General features: G+C 44.5%; 1 protein-coding gene across 1 annotated transcript; it reads right to left on the bottom strand.

The window, feature by feature from the left end:
• Positions 1-1,098: 1,098 nt before the first annotated feature.
• On the bottom strand, positions 1,099-9,064 carry FUCA2 (alpha-L-fucosidase 2). Its single transcript, XM_065732791.1, has 7 exons — positions 8,865-9,064; positions 6,570-6,757; positions 4,889-5,228; positions 4,133-4,343; positions 2,783-2,973; positions 1,420-1,528; positions 1,099-1,261 (listed from the first exon to the last, which is right to left on the bottom strand). Exons 1-7 carry the CDS (start codon positions 9,062-9,064, stop codon positions 1,121-1,123), a joined length of 1,380 nt encoding a protein of 459 aa, XP_065588863.1. The 3' UTR covers positions 1,099-1,120.
• Positions 9,065-15,262: the final 6,198 nt, after the last annotated feature.

Genomic DNA, 15,262 nt, shown 5'->3' with positions numbered 1-15,262 from the left:
ATATTTTATCTTAATTTGTATTAATTTTGAGCCCAATTGTCTGTATTGTAATAAAATATTTTAATGTAAAATTTGTGTGTGTGTAATAATGCTACTAAGCAGAAAAAGCAATACCTCATTTGGCCCTTCACCCAAAATCCTCATGGAGTTGAAAAAGAAAAAATAAATGCAGAACTATGCAAGTTAAATTTAATGATTACTCAGAAATAAGTAAGCCTTGGGCTTCTACATTGAAAATATTTGTGTCTTTTGTTGTCCTCTGTCTCCCCCTCCATGCAAATCTCACACTACAGGTCTACCATCATCAGTCCTGATACATGACAAGTCTGGGAATTTTTCAGATTGGACTCAATCCACCTTGTGCTTCAAACGTTGTTGTCTTTGCCAAAGCTGAGGATCCCTAGCAACAACTCTTAAAAAAAAAAGTTGCCAAAATATGTTGGTTGTTGTTTTTAATAGTCCGTAGCCCACAGAAGGCACCTTGGTAACTGTAAAAATAATGGATGTAAACAAGAGTCAGCTTCTGACATATGAAGAAAGCAAGTTCTCAGAACTAATGGATAGAATTACTCAAAATAGTTCTGTTTAATTAGTGATTCTCATCATCATCTCCTCATTAGAAATTAAAATGTACATATACATTGTCTCTGTGCATTCATGATTAATTGCTAGTCTGTGTAAGTTGTTCTTGCAGATACAGTATCGGTCTCAGCTGAAGCTGCCCACTGAAGCACTCAACTGCAAAGTTCATTCCAATACAGTTTTGTAGAAGTAAGTTTTCCTGCAATGAAAGTATACAACTTAAGTGCGCAGTTGTCTGACCTGTTGAGCCTGGGCTAGCACTGTTCTGTCTCAAGGCTTAAAAGAAAAATCTACTGCTCCTCTTCCCATAACCTGCCAAGAAACAGACAAAAAAAATGAAGGTAAAGGCTCAGTTCCTCACTCAAGCTCAAAGAAACTGTACAATAGAGATGCGAGGAATTAGATTTTGTGTGAGGTTCATTTTGTTCCATCTTGTAGAACAGCCTGTCTTTCAAAGCAAATAAAAGGTAGACTTTGTCAGTCAAGTGTTGGAAGCAGTGATGAGAAGCTGCAATGTAACTTCCCTAGTACCTGAGGCTCAGTTTACATTGGTCAGTTGCAAGGTCCAGCCCCACTGACACGGCAATTGCTTCGGAGTTAATCGAGGTAGAGCTACAATGATTCCCTTTTCTCCCAGTGCAACCCATTTCAGCGGTTCCTCGTAACCAACCAACTTCACCTGAAATTGAAACCGACAGTAAAATTAGATTAATTTTAGGTAAAATTATTCCAAATGCATATAACTGCATATTCAATAATATTTAATAATTCAATAATTCAATGTTACATATTATAAACCTCACTGCTCTAAAGGGGGAACCAGAAGCACCTTCTTACCTGTGTTTCTGCAAGCCTAGTTTGTGGCTCACCAAGTTCCAGAATCCCAGAGTTCGGCCAGTTAAGGAAGACGGCATTAACTTTGCCCTCCTTAGGTCTGAATGTGTACCTGGTTGACAATGGGGAGCAGAAACATGTCAGTCTTTCCCTGTAAATTTTCTGGAGCGGCGTGTGTGATATTTAAAGACTGGAAAAGAACTAATATGCAAAGTTAGCATTAATTACGTTTTCACACCCATAACCTTTATTTCATAAACCCTTTGTCAAAGTACTGTTCCTTGAAAATGCATCCTGAAGAACAGAGGTAATATGGACTAGCAATAATCTGAATGTAGAGGTAAACATCTGCAGTGACTTAAGCAAGCATATAATAAATGCTGCCTTGTCATGTGAGAATGAGGATTTGGGTTGGTAGGGGAAACCATTAACAGATAACTGTGGGTTATGTTCAGAGCAATGTAATTCACATCTCTATGGAAACACACAGGCATTACATTGAAAAACTTAATAGGAGTGTATAGAACAATAAATCTTCCACCTTGTGTAGTTAATTTTTTAAAAAACAAAATTTTAGCAGACACTGTCACGGAGAAGAACTTTTTCTTGGTAGCCAATGTATCCATCTCCATTATGTCACTCGAAATCCTGCAGCATTCACCTGAAATATTTCTCCCACTGTAATTACTTCATTGTAATTACAGTTTTTTTGTTGTTCTCGGAAGAGTTTTTGCTCAGCAGTTTCAAGGCCATGGCCAGATGGCCAAATCTTAATTGGGGCAGGAGTTAAACAAAGCCCAGTGAGGCAGAGAAGTGGCTGAGGCCAAAAGCCTGATGGATGGTTATGGTGTTATAGCAGCTATGAGGCACAAGAGCAGAGCAAAGCTCAGAGGCTGGCTGAATTTACTGACTGAACTGCTAATATCTCCCTTTTTAAGATAGAAACATACAGAAATGCAAACTATATTCTTTCCCTCCCTTATCTCTTAAGAGCAACACTAAGATTCCTATTGTAGAGATGAATGCTTCGTAGCAGCTTTATATTTCTGGATTTTTTTGTTTGTTTTTATTTATTTCCTTTATAGTTTCTGTTGCCAGTTCTGCTTAGAACCACTAAGGAAAGTCCTGCAGCTTCCCCTTCAGCCTCGGCATCATCCTGGAACTACGTTCTCTGACACACATTGTCTGTCTGCACTTTCAGACACACTTTCATGTGCAGTTTCCTAAATGGACAGGAGGGTTCATTTCTTCGGGGCAAGCTGATGACTTCTGCAGTATCAAGCCTTAAGAATTTTAAAAATTGAAATCCTAAGATGTAAAACTTGTGCAGCTTTACACCACCAGTGTTTTGGATCAGCAGTCTTACCACACTTCTGGAGTGACCGTGTCGTTCTGTGCTCTCCACGGTTTGGTTCCGTAGATGGCTTCTCCATTGACTTTCAGCCAGGCACCCATTTGCCTCAGGCGCTCCTCAAATATAGCAGCGATGCGACCGTCGTGAGTGGGCCCGATGTTCATCAGGAGATTTCCTCCACAAGACACTGTTTCCACGAGTTGCTGAGATGTTTTTAAACACGTACACAGAACAACGGGCACTATTTAGTGGAATACCCAAGAACACATTTTCACACCAAGACATCTGACTGACTCTGTGTTGCAATCAGATCCTACTTCTTAAAATTCCAACTCCTGCTGCAATTTCACAAGAGATTTCCCAGTTGAACACTTACAGGATTATTTTTCTGTGTGAAAAGGGCTAGCAGATGCCACTTCAATTTTCACTGAAGCTGGGAAAAACAATGTTTTCCCTATTTTATGGGCACATCTCTAAAACACTGTGAAGCTCTAGATATTTAGTACACAGTTTTCATAAAATATGCAGAAGAAGATGAAGCAGCTTTAATAATTTATGTAGTAAAGAATAAATCTCATCCCTAAGAGTACTATTAGTAACTCCCACGTATTCCTCCTTTTATGAGTGGAGCCAGTGACAGAACCAACGTTCATCTGCATCATTTATTCATCGTAGTCATAGACCTCAGTGCCCACAAAATACACACACTGCATTTCTATAACCTGCAATGTACAGACTGAGAACCAAAGGAAATAATGTTCCTACTACAGAAAGAGTAGGACGGAAGAGGATGGAATTCAAAAAAGAATGGAAGATTGAATCAGAAAAAAAATATCCTGTATCTAATCTGGATTTTCAAAGGCTTCATTCATCATGGAACACAGCTTCTCCTACGCTTATGAATCCAAGCAACAACTTAAAGAAGTAAAAAATATTAGTCAAATTGTCTTTTAGCTCAGCCTCTGAGACTGCATATTCTGGCACCGAGAGTCTGCACCAATGCCATATCATGAATTTGACAGTTGGCAAAAGAGAGTCCGTAAAGTATCTGTGTTCCCATCCACACTGCCCTCCAGAGACCACAGACTGAGACTCTGGAGTCTGAGGAACAGACAGCTGGAGATAAACTACTGAATGAATGAAAACCAACCCTTCTGAAGAGAGATTGCTTCAGTTCCCAATTATCTTTTGCAAGGACAATATAAAGAACGGACACGGATTAAGCAACAACAATCTTCTTCTTCATTAGCTGAATTGTGTAATTAAATACATTTTATCACAAAGACAAGACTTTCTCGCAGCGTTTTCTATACAATTAAAACAATAACCAGAAGCTGCAGGCAGCTCCTTTGTGTACTGTACCTTCACCAAGTCCTCGATCGTGAAGTAATCGTCAAGATTCGCGTTCCTCCTGTACCCCCATGACCTCTTGTCAATAGTCATGCAGTTCTCCCACTTGTGAGGCAGAAGGTGTCCCGGGTTGTACCGGTCGCTGCATGTGTAGAAGCCGCCGTGCTTACAGATGCTGCCCACGCCCCAGCGGTCATTGGTCACGACCGTGTCCCGAACTGGACTGGAAACAAACACATTGTACGTTCATGATTTTAATTCTAGACATTACAGTCAGAGCCAATGTAATCTCTCCCCCTCACCTCCTGTACACCCTTCCTGGAAAGTAGTATTTAGGGTGACTTCTGTTCTAGCACAATTAGATTAAGTGCTATTTCAGGTACTGAGTTCTCACACGCAGGAGTCCTGCCAGTAAGCAGTCTGCACTTCACATCCACTTTCAAATGTTCAGTCAGTCATGACAACAGTACACCCCTAGTCTCAACTTTGCTATCTTGTTTGCTCATGCAGTAGACAACACCTAAGAAAAATGATTAGGTAGAATAATCATTGCCACCTGAACTGACGAATTGGCAAACGTGGTTAAAAAAAATAATTATGAAAGGGTCTCTCTAAAACGAGCTTCAATAGTTTTAGGAAAGACCTGATTTATTGGCACTCTATATGCCAGGTATTTTAAGATTTAGCTAAGTCCCTGCCAGTGGGGGTAATAAGTTCCATAAAATATACAGAAGGAGACAAACTACCCAACAGAATATCATGATACACCTGTCATTATACAGCCAAGCTAGAAAACCAGTGCTGTTCCAGTAAGTATCTGGTGCATCTCCATTCCCATCAGACCAGACTATTTCTGGTTGGTACTTGGTCACAATTTCATAGAGTTCTGGTAATGATTTACTGGTTGGAAACTTTCTTGTCTTGAAGACATTGGTGGCATCCTCAAGGAAGAGAGGATTAAACCATTCAAACAGGGAGTGGTATAAACCAAAACGCAAGTCAGTCCTGTTCCTAACAGATGTTTCTAGTTCAGCCACAAGATCTCGCTTTGGTCCCACATCGACAGCATTCCAGTTCCACGAATATTTGGACCCCCACAATGTAAAGCCTGAAAAGAGAAAAATTAAAAGCTAAGAATGATATGTATTTGTGCACAAATACACGTAGACATTGGTACAAGTAAACATCTATGCAGAAAAAAATATGCATTCAATTTTCTAGTTCTGATATCATTTGATACTCCTTGGTTGTTCACTCCATTCAAATATCCAAACTAAATTAACCAAAAATACCAAAGCTTTTTGACACATCAGATTTGTACTGAATGTAGTAAATGTGAATTCTGAATATACATTCAGCAGTCGGAAGATGAAACATTAGTTTGTGCATTCTGTGACGGAGACATCTTTGCATTCAGACTGTCCTCCCTTCTCTTTACATCTCATGCAGATGTTCACTGTTCATTTACCATCGTTAACAGCTCAGTCAGACACTCAGGACACACACGTAAGAGTGCAAAAACTGCTGAAGCAGCTTTTGAAACATCAGCATTGAATATCCTCACTTCTCAGACATCCAGCAACGCACCCCAAGCACTGTAGGCACTACCAGGTTGCAGACCTAGACCGTGGACAGAGTAGCCCCACTCTCACCTTCAAACTGCTTCACACTCACTGCCTAATAAATTGTGCAGCATTTTTTGTGAACTGTATAATTGTATCAAGTATACAAATGAGCTACAAATTTGTGCCCAAGGACATCTAAATGGAATGGATCGTGGGGTTTTGTTTGTTTGTTTGTTTGAAGTCAGTGAAAATTATGCCGTGGCATCAGGGGTCTCTGAGTGTCAGAGATGGGATTAAATTTCACAAGTAGTTACTTGATAAAGTTGCAGGTTTTGAGCCCACATCTCCCCAAACACCAACAACACTGACAAGATGCACTGTCGTATTGCTTCTTGGTATTTTATACTTATCATTGCTATTAGGTTTCCTCGCAACCGTGCCCGTTCTCTTTACTTTTTTCCTGCAGAGCATCTTGACTCTTGACAAATTCCCTGGAAAAACCTCCAGGCCAGTTAACTGCCAGTTCAGAGCAGCTCTCCATACACAGATCAGCGTTCACTCTGTGGTTCTTTGCACAATACATTACACAACAATCAGAAATAAACCCAGCTATTGCTGGAAGCTCAGCTGCCCCCACCACTGCAGGCTGTCTTACCTAGAAGAAGATAACCATGGCACAATCATCTATTCTTCCTTCTATGCAAGATTCATGACTTTTGTGCAAGAGTCAGGAAAATGCCTGCACATTTTAACTCTTTGATTGGGACAGGGCAGGTAATTCTGTGTCATTTCTCTGCCTTTCTCTTAGCAAACAGGAAAGTCACGTGGCTACTCCTTCAGTTAATAGAAACATGGTTTGCAACACTCAGAAGCCTTCCACTTACCTTCGTGATGTTTTGAAGTTAAGACAACGTATTTTGCACCTGAAGCCTTCAGAATATCCGCCCACTGGTTGGGATCAAAGAACTCTGCTGTAAACAGTGGCCCAAAATCTTCATAACTGAACCCAGGTGGGTAATTTGCCTTCATAAATTTCACATAGGGCTCCCTCTTTTCCTTCTGCCAGTACCACCTACAAAACACAAAACGATGTCTGCTGGTGTGCTTTTAGACAAAGAAAAGAAATAATCGAAATCTTTAGATCCTATTTGTGTTCACACTGAGAGGTACAAGCACCAGATGCACGTGACACTGGCAACCAGATAAAACTGCTTCAGAACATAGCAGTATCAATAATTAAAGGCTTCATTTTCTCTGCCCTCTCTCCCGACGCTCCACTTCTTCCAGCTGCTCCTCTTTGGATAGGCCCCAGGATTTCATTTGTGAAGTCAATGCCATGGCTCCATTCGCCCCAGTCCACAGCGAGGCCACGGAGCTGCTCTGGCCTCACCCTCACCATGGGCAGAGAACATAAATGGCCAATACAGCAGTATGCGTTTTCTGCCTGCCCCACCCCTCCCCTCCCTAGAAATGAAAGAGGAACTCCAGATACAGCATGCAACAGTCCTCACAGTATCAAGACCCTTATTGCTGGAGGCAGCAATACATGTCGCAACTGCTGGAGAAATAAGGGTCTGAAAACATTCACCTTCATATAAATGAAGCCAGGCAGCAAAATCCTGTTGGCAAATTTAGGCATAAATGAATGGAGTCTCAAAGTAAAAGTTAAAAACAACAGAATTGGAATGTTTGAAACGTGCTTCTCCATCCCACCCTGAGCCAGTCTTTGAGCTCAACATTGTACTACTGCAGCAGCTGCATGGATCTTCTTGTTGTGACCTTCCCAAAGAGGCTTCAGTGTAAATTAATACAACCTCTGGGAGATAGCGGGGAAAAAAATAAATAAATAAAATAAAGAGGCTAAGGTTATCTTCCTCACTTCCTCCTGGGGAAAAAAAAAAACAACACAACTGTTTTTTAGGTATGTAACTGCACAAATAAAGAGGTAACATCCTTCCTTTTCCTTTGCCACACAGCTTGCCAACAATGTGAGCGCTTCTGCTCTGACAGAACAGAGTTTCAGAGCAGTACTGACCAAGACTGTGCAGTTCTGCTGGAAAGGAGGCACCTGGGCAGCAGTAGGGTCTGTGGCCTCACCGTGAGCAGGGACCTGGGCCACCTGAGTGTGCTCGCTGCCAGAAGGCTCTGCAGGGCTCCTCACCTGCATGGGCCTAAGGGAGGGAGGCAGCAGCGATGGAGACAAAGTCATCTACTGCATGTATCTGTTTTCAGATCTTTTTAGAAAAATAATAAGAGGAAACAAAAGTATGTTTGAGCCTGAATATGTGTATGAATCTTCCTCTGGGAGAGGCCTGAACAAAACCTAGCCTCTAGCAGGAAGTCATCACTTGGTAAACAGAGTACACAGTAAGAATTGCAGGTACCCTTATATATCACTCTGAAAAGAACAGGCCAAATACTGCCTTCGGTAAACAGTGGTTTGCTTATACTGAGGTCAGCCTGCTTTATGAAGATTGCTTTTAAGCTTCACCATGGCGGGAGAGCTGCTGCTTACCTCCACGCCCCACATGACACAGTGTGACTTAGAAGGAAACTGCAAAGCAGATGGCTACACCCAGCAGACCAAAGGCTTGAACTAAATGGATTTGAAAGCACTGAGCCTTTGGTCAAGTGGAATGCACTCCTTAATGAAAGTGATAATCACAGAATTGTAGGGGTTGGAAGGGACCTCTAGAGATCATCTGGTCCAACCCCCTGCCAAAGCAGCTCCCTAGCCCAGGTTGCACAGGTAGGCGTCCAGGCGGGTCTGGAACGTCTCCAGAGAAGGAGACTCCACCACCTCTCTGTGCAGCTGTGCCACTGCTCCGTCACTGCACTGGGAAGAAGTTCCCATGCACATTTATGAGGAACTTCCTCTGCTCGTTTGTGGCCATTTCCCCTCGTCCTATCACCACAGAGAGTCCAGCCTCGTCCCTTTGCCTCTCCTTTATAGACGTGGATCAGATCCCCACTGAGCACCACGAGGACAAACGTGCAGCGCACCAGGCGAGGGGAGCCCGCAGCACTCTGCCACGGCCGCCCCCCCGCAGCACCTCGGCCTCCTCGTGCCGCTCCTCCATCGCTCTCACAAAACCCGCTGCACACCTACTGCCTCCAGCCCCGCCGTGCCCGCCAACCGTGCCGCCCCGTGCCTCCGTGCCCGGCGGGCAGCAGCTCACCAGAACCACTCGCTGCCAAAGCTGGGCACCGCGAACACGCCCCAGTGGATGAAGACGCCGAACTTGGCCTCGTCAAACCAGGCGGGCAGCGGCCGGGCGTCTAGCGAGGCCCAGGTGGGCTCGTAGCGGGGCCGCCCGCCCAGCAGCACCGGCAGCAGCGGCAGCAGCAGCAGCAGAGCGGACCGGAGCAGCGCCGACATGGCGGCGGGCGGCGGGCGGGGCCGGAGCGGGCGCCGCTGTGCTAAGGAGCCCTGTGCAGAGCCGGCGCCGCCTCCAGGCCTGGGAAAGGGGCAGCCCGACAGGGACCGGGGAGAGACTTTTTCTCGATGGGTGCAAGTTACAGCCTGAGAAAAAGCACTCCGACTTCCACGATTTTTTATTTTTTTCTGGTGGACTGCCCACGTTGCTCTAACGTACAAATAAACTTTGATGTAGAGCATAGGAGCCCTTCGTTATTCTTTTCTTTTGCCTTTCATTCAACGCTGACCCGCTTTCTCTGCACCTTCCCTCGCCTTCATTTCTTCAGATGTGCCTTCGCGTCTCAATAGGAACTCTTCAGCCCTTTGACCTCTTGCTACTGTATCCATCCCGGTTTATCTTTGGATATCCTCATCTGCTGTGACCTTTCTTTTTGTTTCCACCAAAGGAGCACAGAGTTGAGCAGCCCCTTGATGGGGTAGTTTTGAAGGCTGTGAGGATGATTCCTTACAGCGGACCCAACTCACAGCTGCTCTGTGACTCACAGTGCTTTGTAGTGTTTTGGAGCACTGGCACAGGTTGCCCAGAGAAGTGGTGGAGTCTCCCCTGGTGATGTTCAAGACCCGCCTGGACGCCTACCTGTGCAACCTGGGCTAGGGAGCTGCTTTGGCAGGGGGTTGGACTAGATGATCTCTAGAGGTCCCTTCCAACCCCTACAATTCTGTGAAGGAAAAATAATGCAAGGGAAGCTCCATGGTTTCTCCTAAAGCCCACCAGGGTAGGTGAGCTGTTTGCCTCAGTGAGATTTACAGCAGGAAGTGTGTAGTTTGCTTAATGACCTTTCTCATATGCTTTCAATAATGGGGGAAAAACAAACAAACAAACAAAAAACACCTGTATAGAAACAGTTCATGATTACACTTCCAGTTAAGGCTGGTTCAGAAACTGCCACCAGCCTGCATATGCACAGCTGCTGCCACCTCCAGCGAGAAAAAAAAGTCCCTCAGCGCATCTGTGAGCTGTAAGGGTTAATTATATCAAACGGCACACGATGGGATTTGTTGAAAAACTTTGGACCAGCTCCCGTGATTTGGCAGAAAACTTTCTCAACAGGGGAGCAGAGTGCCTGTGCGATGCTGTGTTAACCTGCCCCTGCAGGAGAGTCTGCATACGCCCGGCAAAACGAAAGCAAACCGAAGGGTCTGCGTTTGCAGCTCTTAGGGGTGCAGGGTTTCCTGGATGCCCCAAGTCCCCATCGTCCTCCCAGCGGGGCGGCCCTGCGTCAGGGCGGTCGGAGAGGAGGGGCGGCTCTTCCTCTGCGAACTTTCCCTCCCTCCCTCTCTGAGCTCTCCCTTCCTCGACTCCCCGATGGCGGAGGCACCGCTGCCCGCCTGGCCATTGCCCGGCCCCCGCGGCCGCTCCCAGAGCGACATCTCCTCCTTTTCCTCCTCCCGCAGGAGCTGCCTGCTCCGCTCCGCCGTGGGGGGTTCAGGTAAGGGGGTGTGAGGGAAGAGGGAGCGGGGAGAGTCGGCTCAGCTCCCTCAGAGCCTCCTGTGCTGGGCTGGGGGCTTCGGAAAGGGGCATCCCGCTCCCGAGCTGTGTTAACAGGTGGGAAGAAGCGGTGCTCTTCCTGAAGGAGTTAACCCGGCATCGCACGCGGGATGCTTCGGGCTGGGAGTAGTCCCAAAGTAGGCTTCCTGCAGCGTTCAGAACAACTCTGCTCTGTAAGAGAGAGGAAGCGAGGACCTGAGGTTACAGAGTGGCCAACTGAAAGCGGCCAAAGTGAAATAAGTGCATGCTTGGATGAGGCTGCTCTTCACTCAGGCTGTTTCCTGAGGTTGGATATTAAGGAACATGAAACCACGGTGTCGGTGCTGCTGAGCATGTTTCGGAAACGTGGGATAGCCTGGCTGCGAGTCAGCACTGCTCCCTTGACTAAGGTGACAGAGGGCACACGTGTCCCCTGGTGATCCAGGTGTTCTGAATGCACCCATATGCTGCTGCACAGAGGTGCCTGTGATCCGCAGCACCACCAGGGACTGTGTCTGAGTGAGACAGGGAACGCAGAGACCTCCTGTGCCCCAGCACCATCAGGGCAGCACAGTGTGTGGTCAGGTCTGCAGTGGAGCACAAATGAAAAGAAGCCTGTGTGCCATTTTCCACATCTTTTTCTGCTTTACATTTTTCTGCGTCTACTTGTAAGGTCTGTTCAAGCATATCTGAGGCTTGGAGAAGGAGGAAGTAGTATGGTCAAACTGGAAAGGACTGCTTGTGGGTGCAAGATGTATTGTGCAGCATGAATGAACAACACCCTGCAACTTCATGTGTGTGCAAGATGTCCACCGCTGTGGTGATCCTGCTGTGACCAGGTTAAGGCATGGCTGAGACTATGTCAGTGTTAGAGTATGTTGGTTATCAGCTTAACTTTGAAGGCTATTAGCAATGAGCTGAGTGCATTATATGAGAACAGCAAATCAAGTGGAGATAAGATGATGTTTTTTCCCAAGGAATAGGTTCATAAGGTTGGAAAGGACCTACAAGATCATCTAGTCCAACCGTCCTCCTATCACTATCCCTACCCAACTACTAAATCAAATCCTTTAGCACCTCATCTAAACGCTTCTTGATCAGCGCTAGGGATGGTGCCTCAACCACCGTCGTTATTGGTAGTTTCTCAAATAGATAATCTAGGCCTCCCTGTTGCCTCACTTGCTTTTTTCTTGTTTTAACTTTGAGGGTGTGCTTCCTGGCCAGTAAGTGACAAGTGTTGCTTTCTCTGGTTTTTATTTCTTCAAAATCATTTCTTTCATTCTATATTCTCCCAGTTGCTGTTCTCTGTGTTTTGTTACAGCTGCTCATGGGGCACAACAAAAATACTTATGTGTTGGCACACAACTGTCAATTCCCTCTTTAAAAAGAAAAACATGCATTAAAGATTGAAAGCTGTTTAATTTTTAACATGGTGGTTGGAGAATCATTTTTGTACAGAGATTCCATTAAAATAACCTCTCTTGTTCCCCCCACTAACCTGGAGAGCAATCATAGTGGGACAGAAATGTGAAGCACTTAGGGGAACTGTATAAGCCTTATTAATATTTTTGCTCTTACCTCTTTCCCTGTGCCGTTTGCCTGATTTGAAGTAGGCCACTCACATCAGATGTTACCCCTGCTCCAGCTGCTGAACTCAGAAAAGGACAACCTGAATTTTAAATAACCTGCAAAATGTTTGCTTTCTGCCCATTTCTTGTGGTTCAGCTCCAGCTTCAAACTCACCAGTTGTGGTTTCTACAGTGCATTATGCTTTGTTTTCCAGGTTCTGATGTTGGTTGGGTTGAGAAGACAACTTGTCTGCTCACACTCCACCAGCGGTGGGTTGGTAGCAGCCCACTACCCACCAGTGCAGTGCATTTCCATTCTGCCACCCCCTGACTCACCATTTTCAGTGCAGCATCTGTCAAGAGAGTATTTGTAGAGACCCTTCTAGGTAAGGGCAACAGAACAGCATTTCTAAAAGCAGCTTTGACAGTACCTTGTAAAACCCATGTTTTCTCTTCCAGTTCAGTACTACACATATCCCTTTAGTAGAATGAGTTTGATGAGGTTCTCCCAGTGCTTGTTCCCTTTTCTCTTTTACCTCCTCTCCTTCCTCTGTTGCTAGCTTTTGCTGAGAGCAGCATCTTCTATCACTGTGCAGAATATCACTTCATCAGCTGTGGTGCAATTTGTGAGGATAGTATATTTTTTGTTTTTCCCCTTTTTCTTAAAGCAGGTCTTTCCTTTTACAGTTAGTGGTAGAAGACCACTTAATTTCCCGCTCTGGGCTGCATCACATCATCTGTTGTGGAGACCTTTAATTCTCTGATGAGACCCTGGGGAGAAAAATATGATCCTCATCGCGAAAAAGGGTGACGTGACCTTGGCTCTTAATCTGTACCCTGAAAAGATATAATTTCATCAAAGTCCATAGGCTCTGAATGGCAGAGCTGAGTCACATGAACACTCTGCCTGACAAAGGGCTGCTTTGTAAGAGCATCTCTAGGAGACTGGGAAGGAAAAATGTTATTCTAAAACTTCAGAGCAGCACCATCGCACTCCAAGACTACTGCTTGGATTGCATACCCTTAGGCAGCCTTCCATATGGAGTGATTAGACTTAAAACCATCTGAAGGGTGGGTGAATCTAGGTGAGTTTATTGATCTGCCTGGTGTAGACAGGATTTGAACTGCAAGTGCTGTTCAGATGCCTTCCCAGAAGTCATCCAGAACCTAGGTCTGGTGGTGTGGGACCGAGGGCAGCTCTCAGGCTGAGCAGTGGGCCCAGGCGGAGGGCAGGCTGCTGCTTGTGTCATCTGCTTGTGGTTTAGTTCGTGACAGTCTCAAAGCTTTGGCCCCCACTGCCATGGTGCACAGCCAGCGTGTCACCCTGACAGCTTTTTATCTGCATGTCCACATAGGCAGTTTTCACTTTGCTCTCTTGTGGGTTTTGCTGTAGAGCCCGAAGCAAAGAGTCTTGCATTTTATTCAGAATATGTTGAGGTTTGTGGTGAGATGCCTTTGTGTGAAAAGGAACTTCTCACACCAGAAGTAAATAAAAAACCACCGATGTCTCCATTCCATCTAGGGTACTTTGAGTGAAGCAGACCCTTCAGATAATCTCTCCCACTGCTAAGAAGTGGACCTTTCAGGTCAGGAGGTCTCCTCCAGGTGCTTGTTTCCATTCCTTCCATCCTTTTTTTTTCCCTGCCTTTCTGATGACAGATGGAAAGAAAAAAACTATCTGAGAATTCAGACAGCAGTTCACTATTGTGTCAGACCATAACATAGATTCAAATAGTGAAAGGCTGAGTAAAATTGGCAGTCATAATTCAAAACTTCTACATCCCAGGTTTATTCTAGATATTTTTTGCTATCAAAGTGGTTCTTTGAAGGTTAACTTATTCAAAATGATGATGAGTCACTGCAAGGATTACACCTCCTACTAACCCCAGAGTAGAGTGAGTAAAAAGGTGACTTAAATTTACCACCTTCAGTGGAAAATTGAGTAAGAATATATGTGATGACCACATATACTCCAGCATCAGAGTGGCTGGTGCTGGACCAGGAGGAAGGAAAGTTTTATTCTGTTTGTTCACTTGTCTACCTGGGGGCATAGAACTCAGGGGGAAAAGATAAAAGGGGCATGTAGGCAGGTGCTTATGTTTCCCTGTATTTCTTTCTGTGGTTGTATGAACATTTGCCAAAATAACTACAGATTTCAGTTTCTTTGATCTCATGGACATGTATACAAAACAAGAGTACTACTAGGGCCTCTGAGAATCAAGTTTAATGTTTTTAAAGAAGTCATCAGTTGTGCTTTGGGAGGGCTGTTAGAAAGATTGTCTTTCATTCATCCCATGGGGATGAGGGGAGCACAGCCTCATGATGTGGAAGTATGTTCACAATTAAGCAGCTGGTTTTGGTGCATCTTACAGAAATACGGAAGTCAAAGGAGAACATGATTTTCTGTCCTATCAAACAGGACTTGTTTAAAACACAAATCGAAGATACAGCTGATGCAAGATAAGGCAAATGATTCAGGGTAAAAAACTACAATCAAAGTTAAAACAGTACATCATTCCTGTGTATTTAGAAGCTAAACTCAACAACCATGACTATACTGCGCTGTTTCCCTAAATCCACATTGACATTTTCCCATCAGTTTGAAAATGTGACCTGTCAGGAATAGGCAGCAGTCTAAATCATATGTGATTTGACAAGTACTTACATAATTGGAGCATCTATTTATTTGTAATAATCTGAAACATGCTTAGACCATCATCCCATAATGTTAAATCTGATTCCTGTCATCCTTACTGTCATCCTTACTTCTAGTTTCCACGGTGTGCTGAGGAAAAATCTAGGAATAATAAAATATTTTGCTTAAATGGAAATAGTTTGTGTCTGCCTGAAAACCACTGTAGTTTACAAGGCTTGATGGATGTGTGGGGAAGCGCTGTTCTCCAGAACACAGCCTGCCATTTCTGACACAGTTCTGTACAGTATTATACGAGGAAGAATCTGTCTGTAAAAGTCATTATTCCACACCAGCTTCTGCAGAATAACTGGGGTAAATTCTTGAGATGAGCCCAGCCTAAGAGTTAAAATTAAGGAACACAAATATTTAAAAATATAAAGCATGTATGTGTACTATATATCACACAT

The sequence above is a fragment of the Cyrtonyx montezumae genome, unplaced genomic scaffold (genome assembly GCF_038088225.1).
Source record: "Cyrtonyx montezumae isolate F1298 unplaced genomic scaffold, pur_monq_1.0 scaffold_0, whole genome shotgun sequence".
Classification (NCBI taxonomy): Eukaryota; Metazoa; Chordata; class Aves; order Galliformes; family Odontophoridae; genus Cyrtonyx; species Cyrtonyx montezumae.
This window is presented reverse-complemented; position numbering and strand designations above follow the sequence as displayed.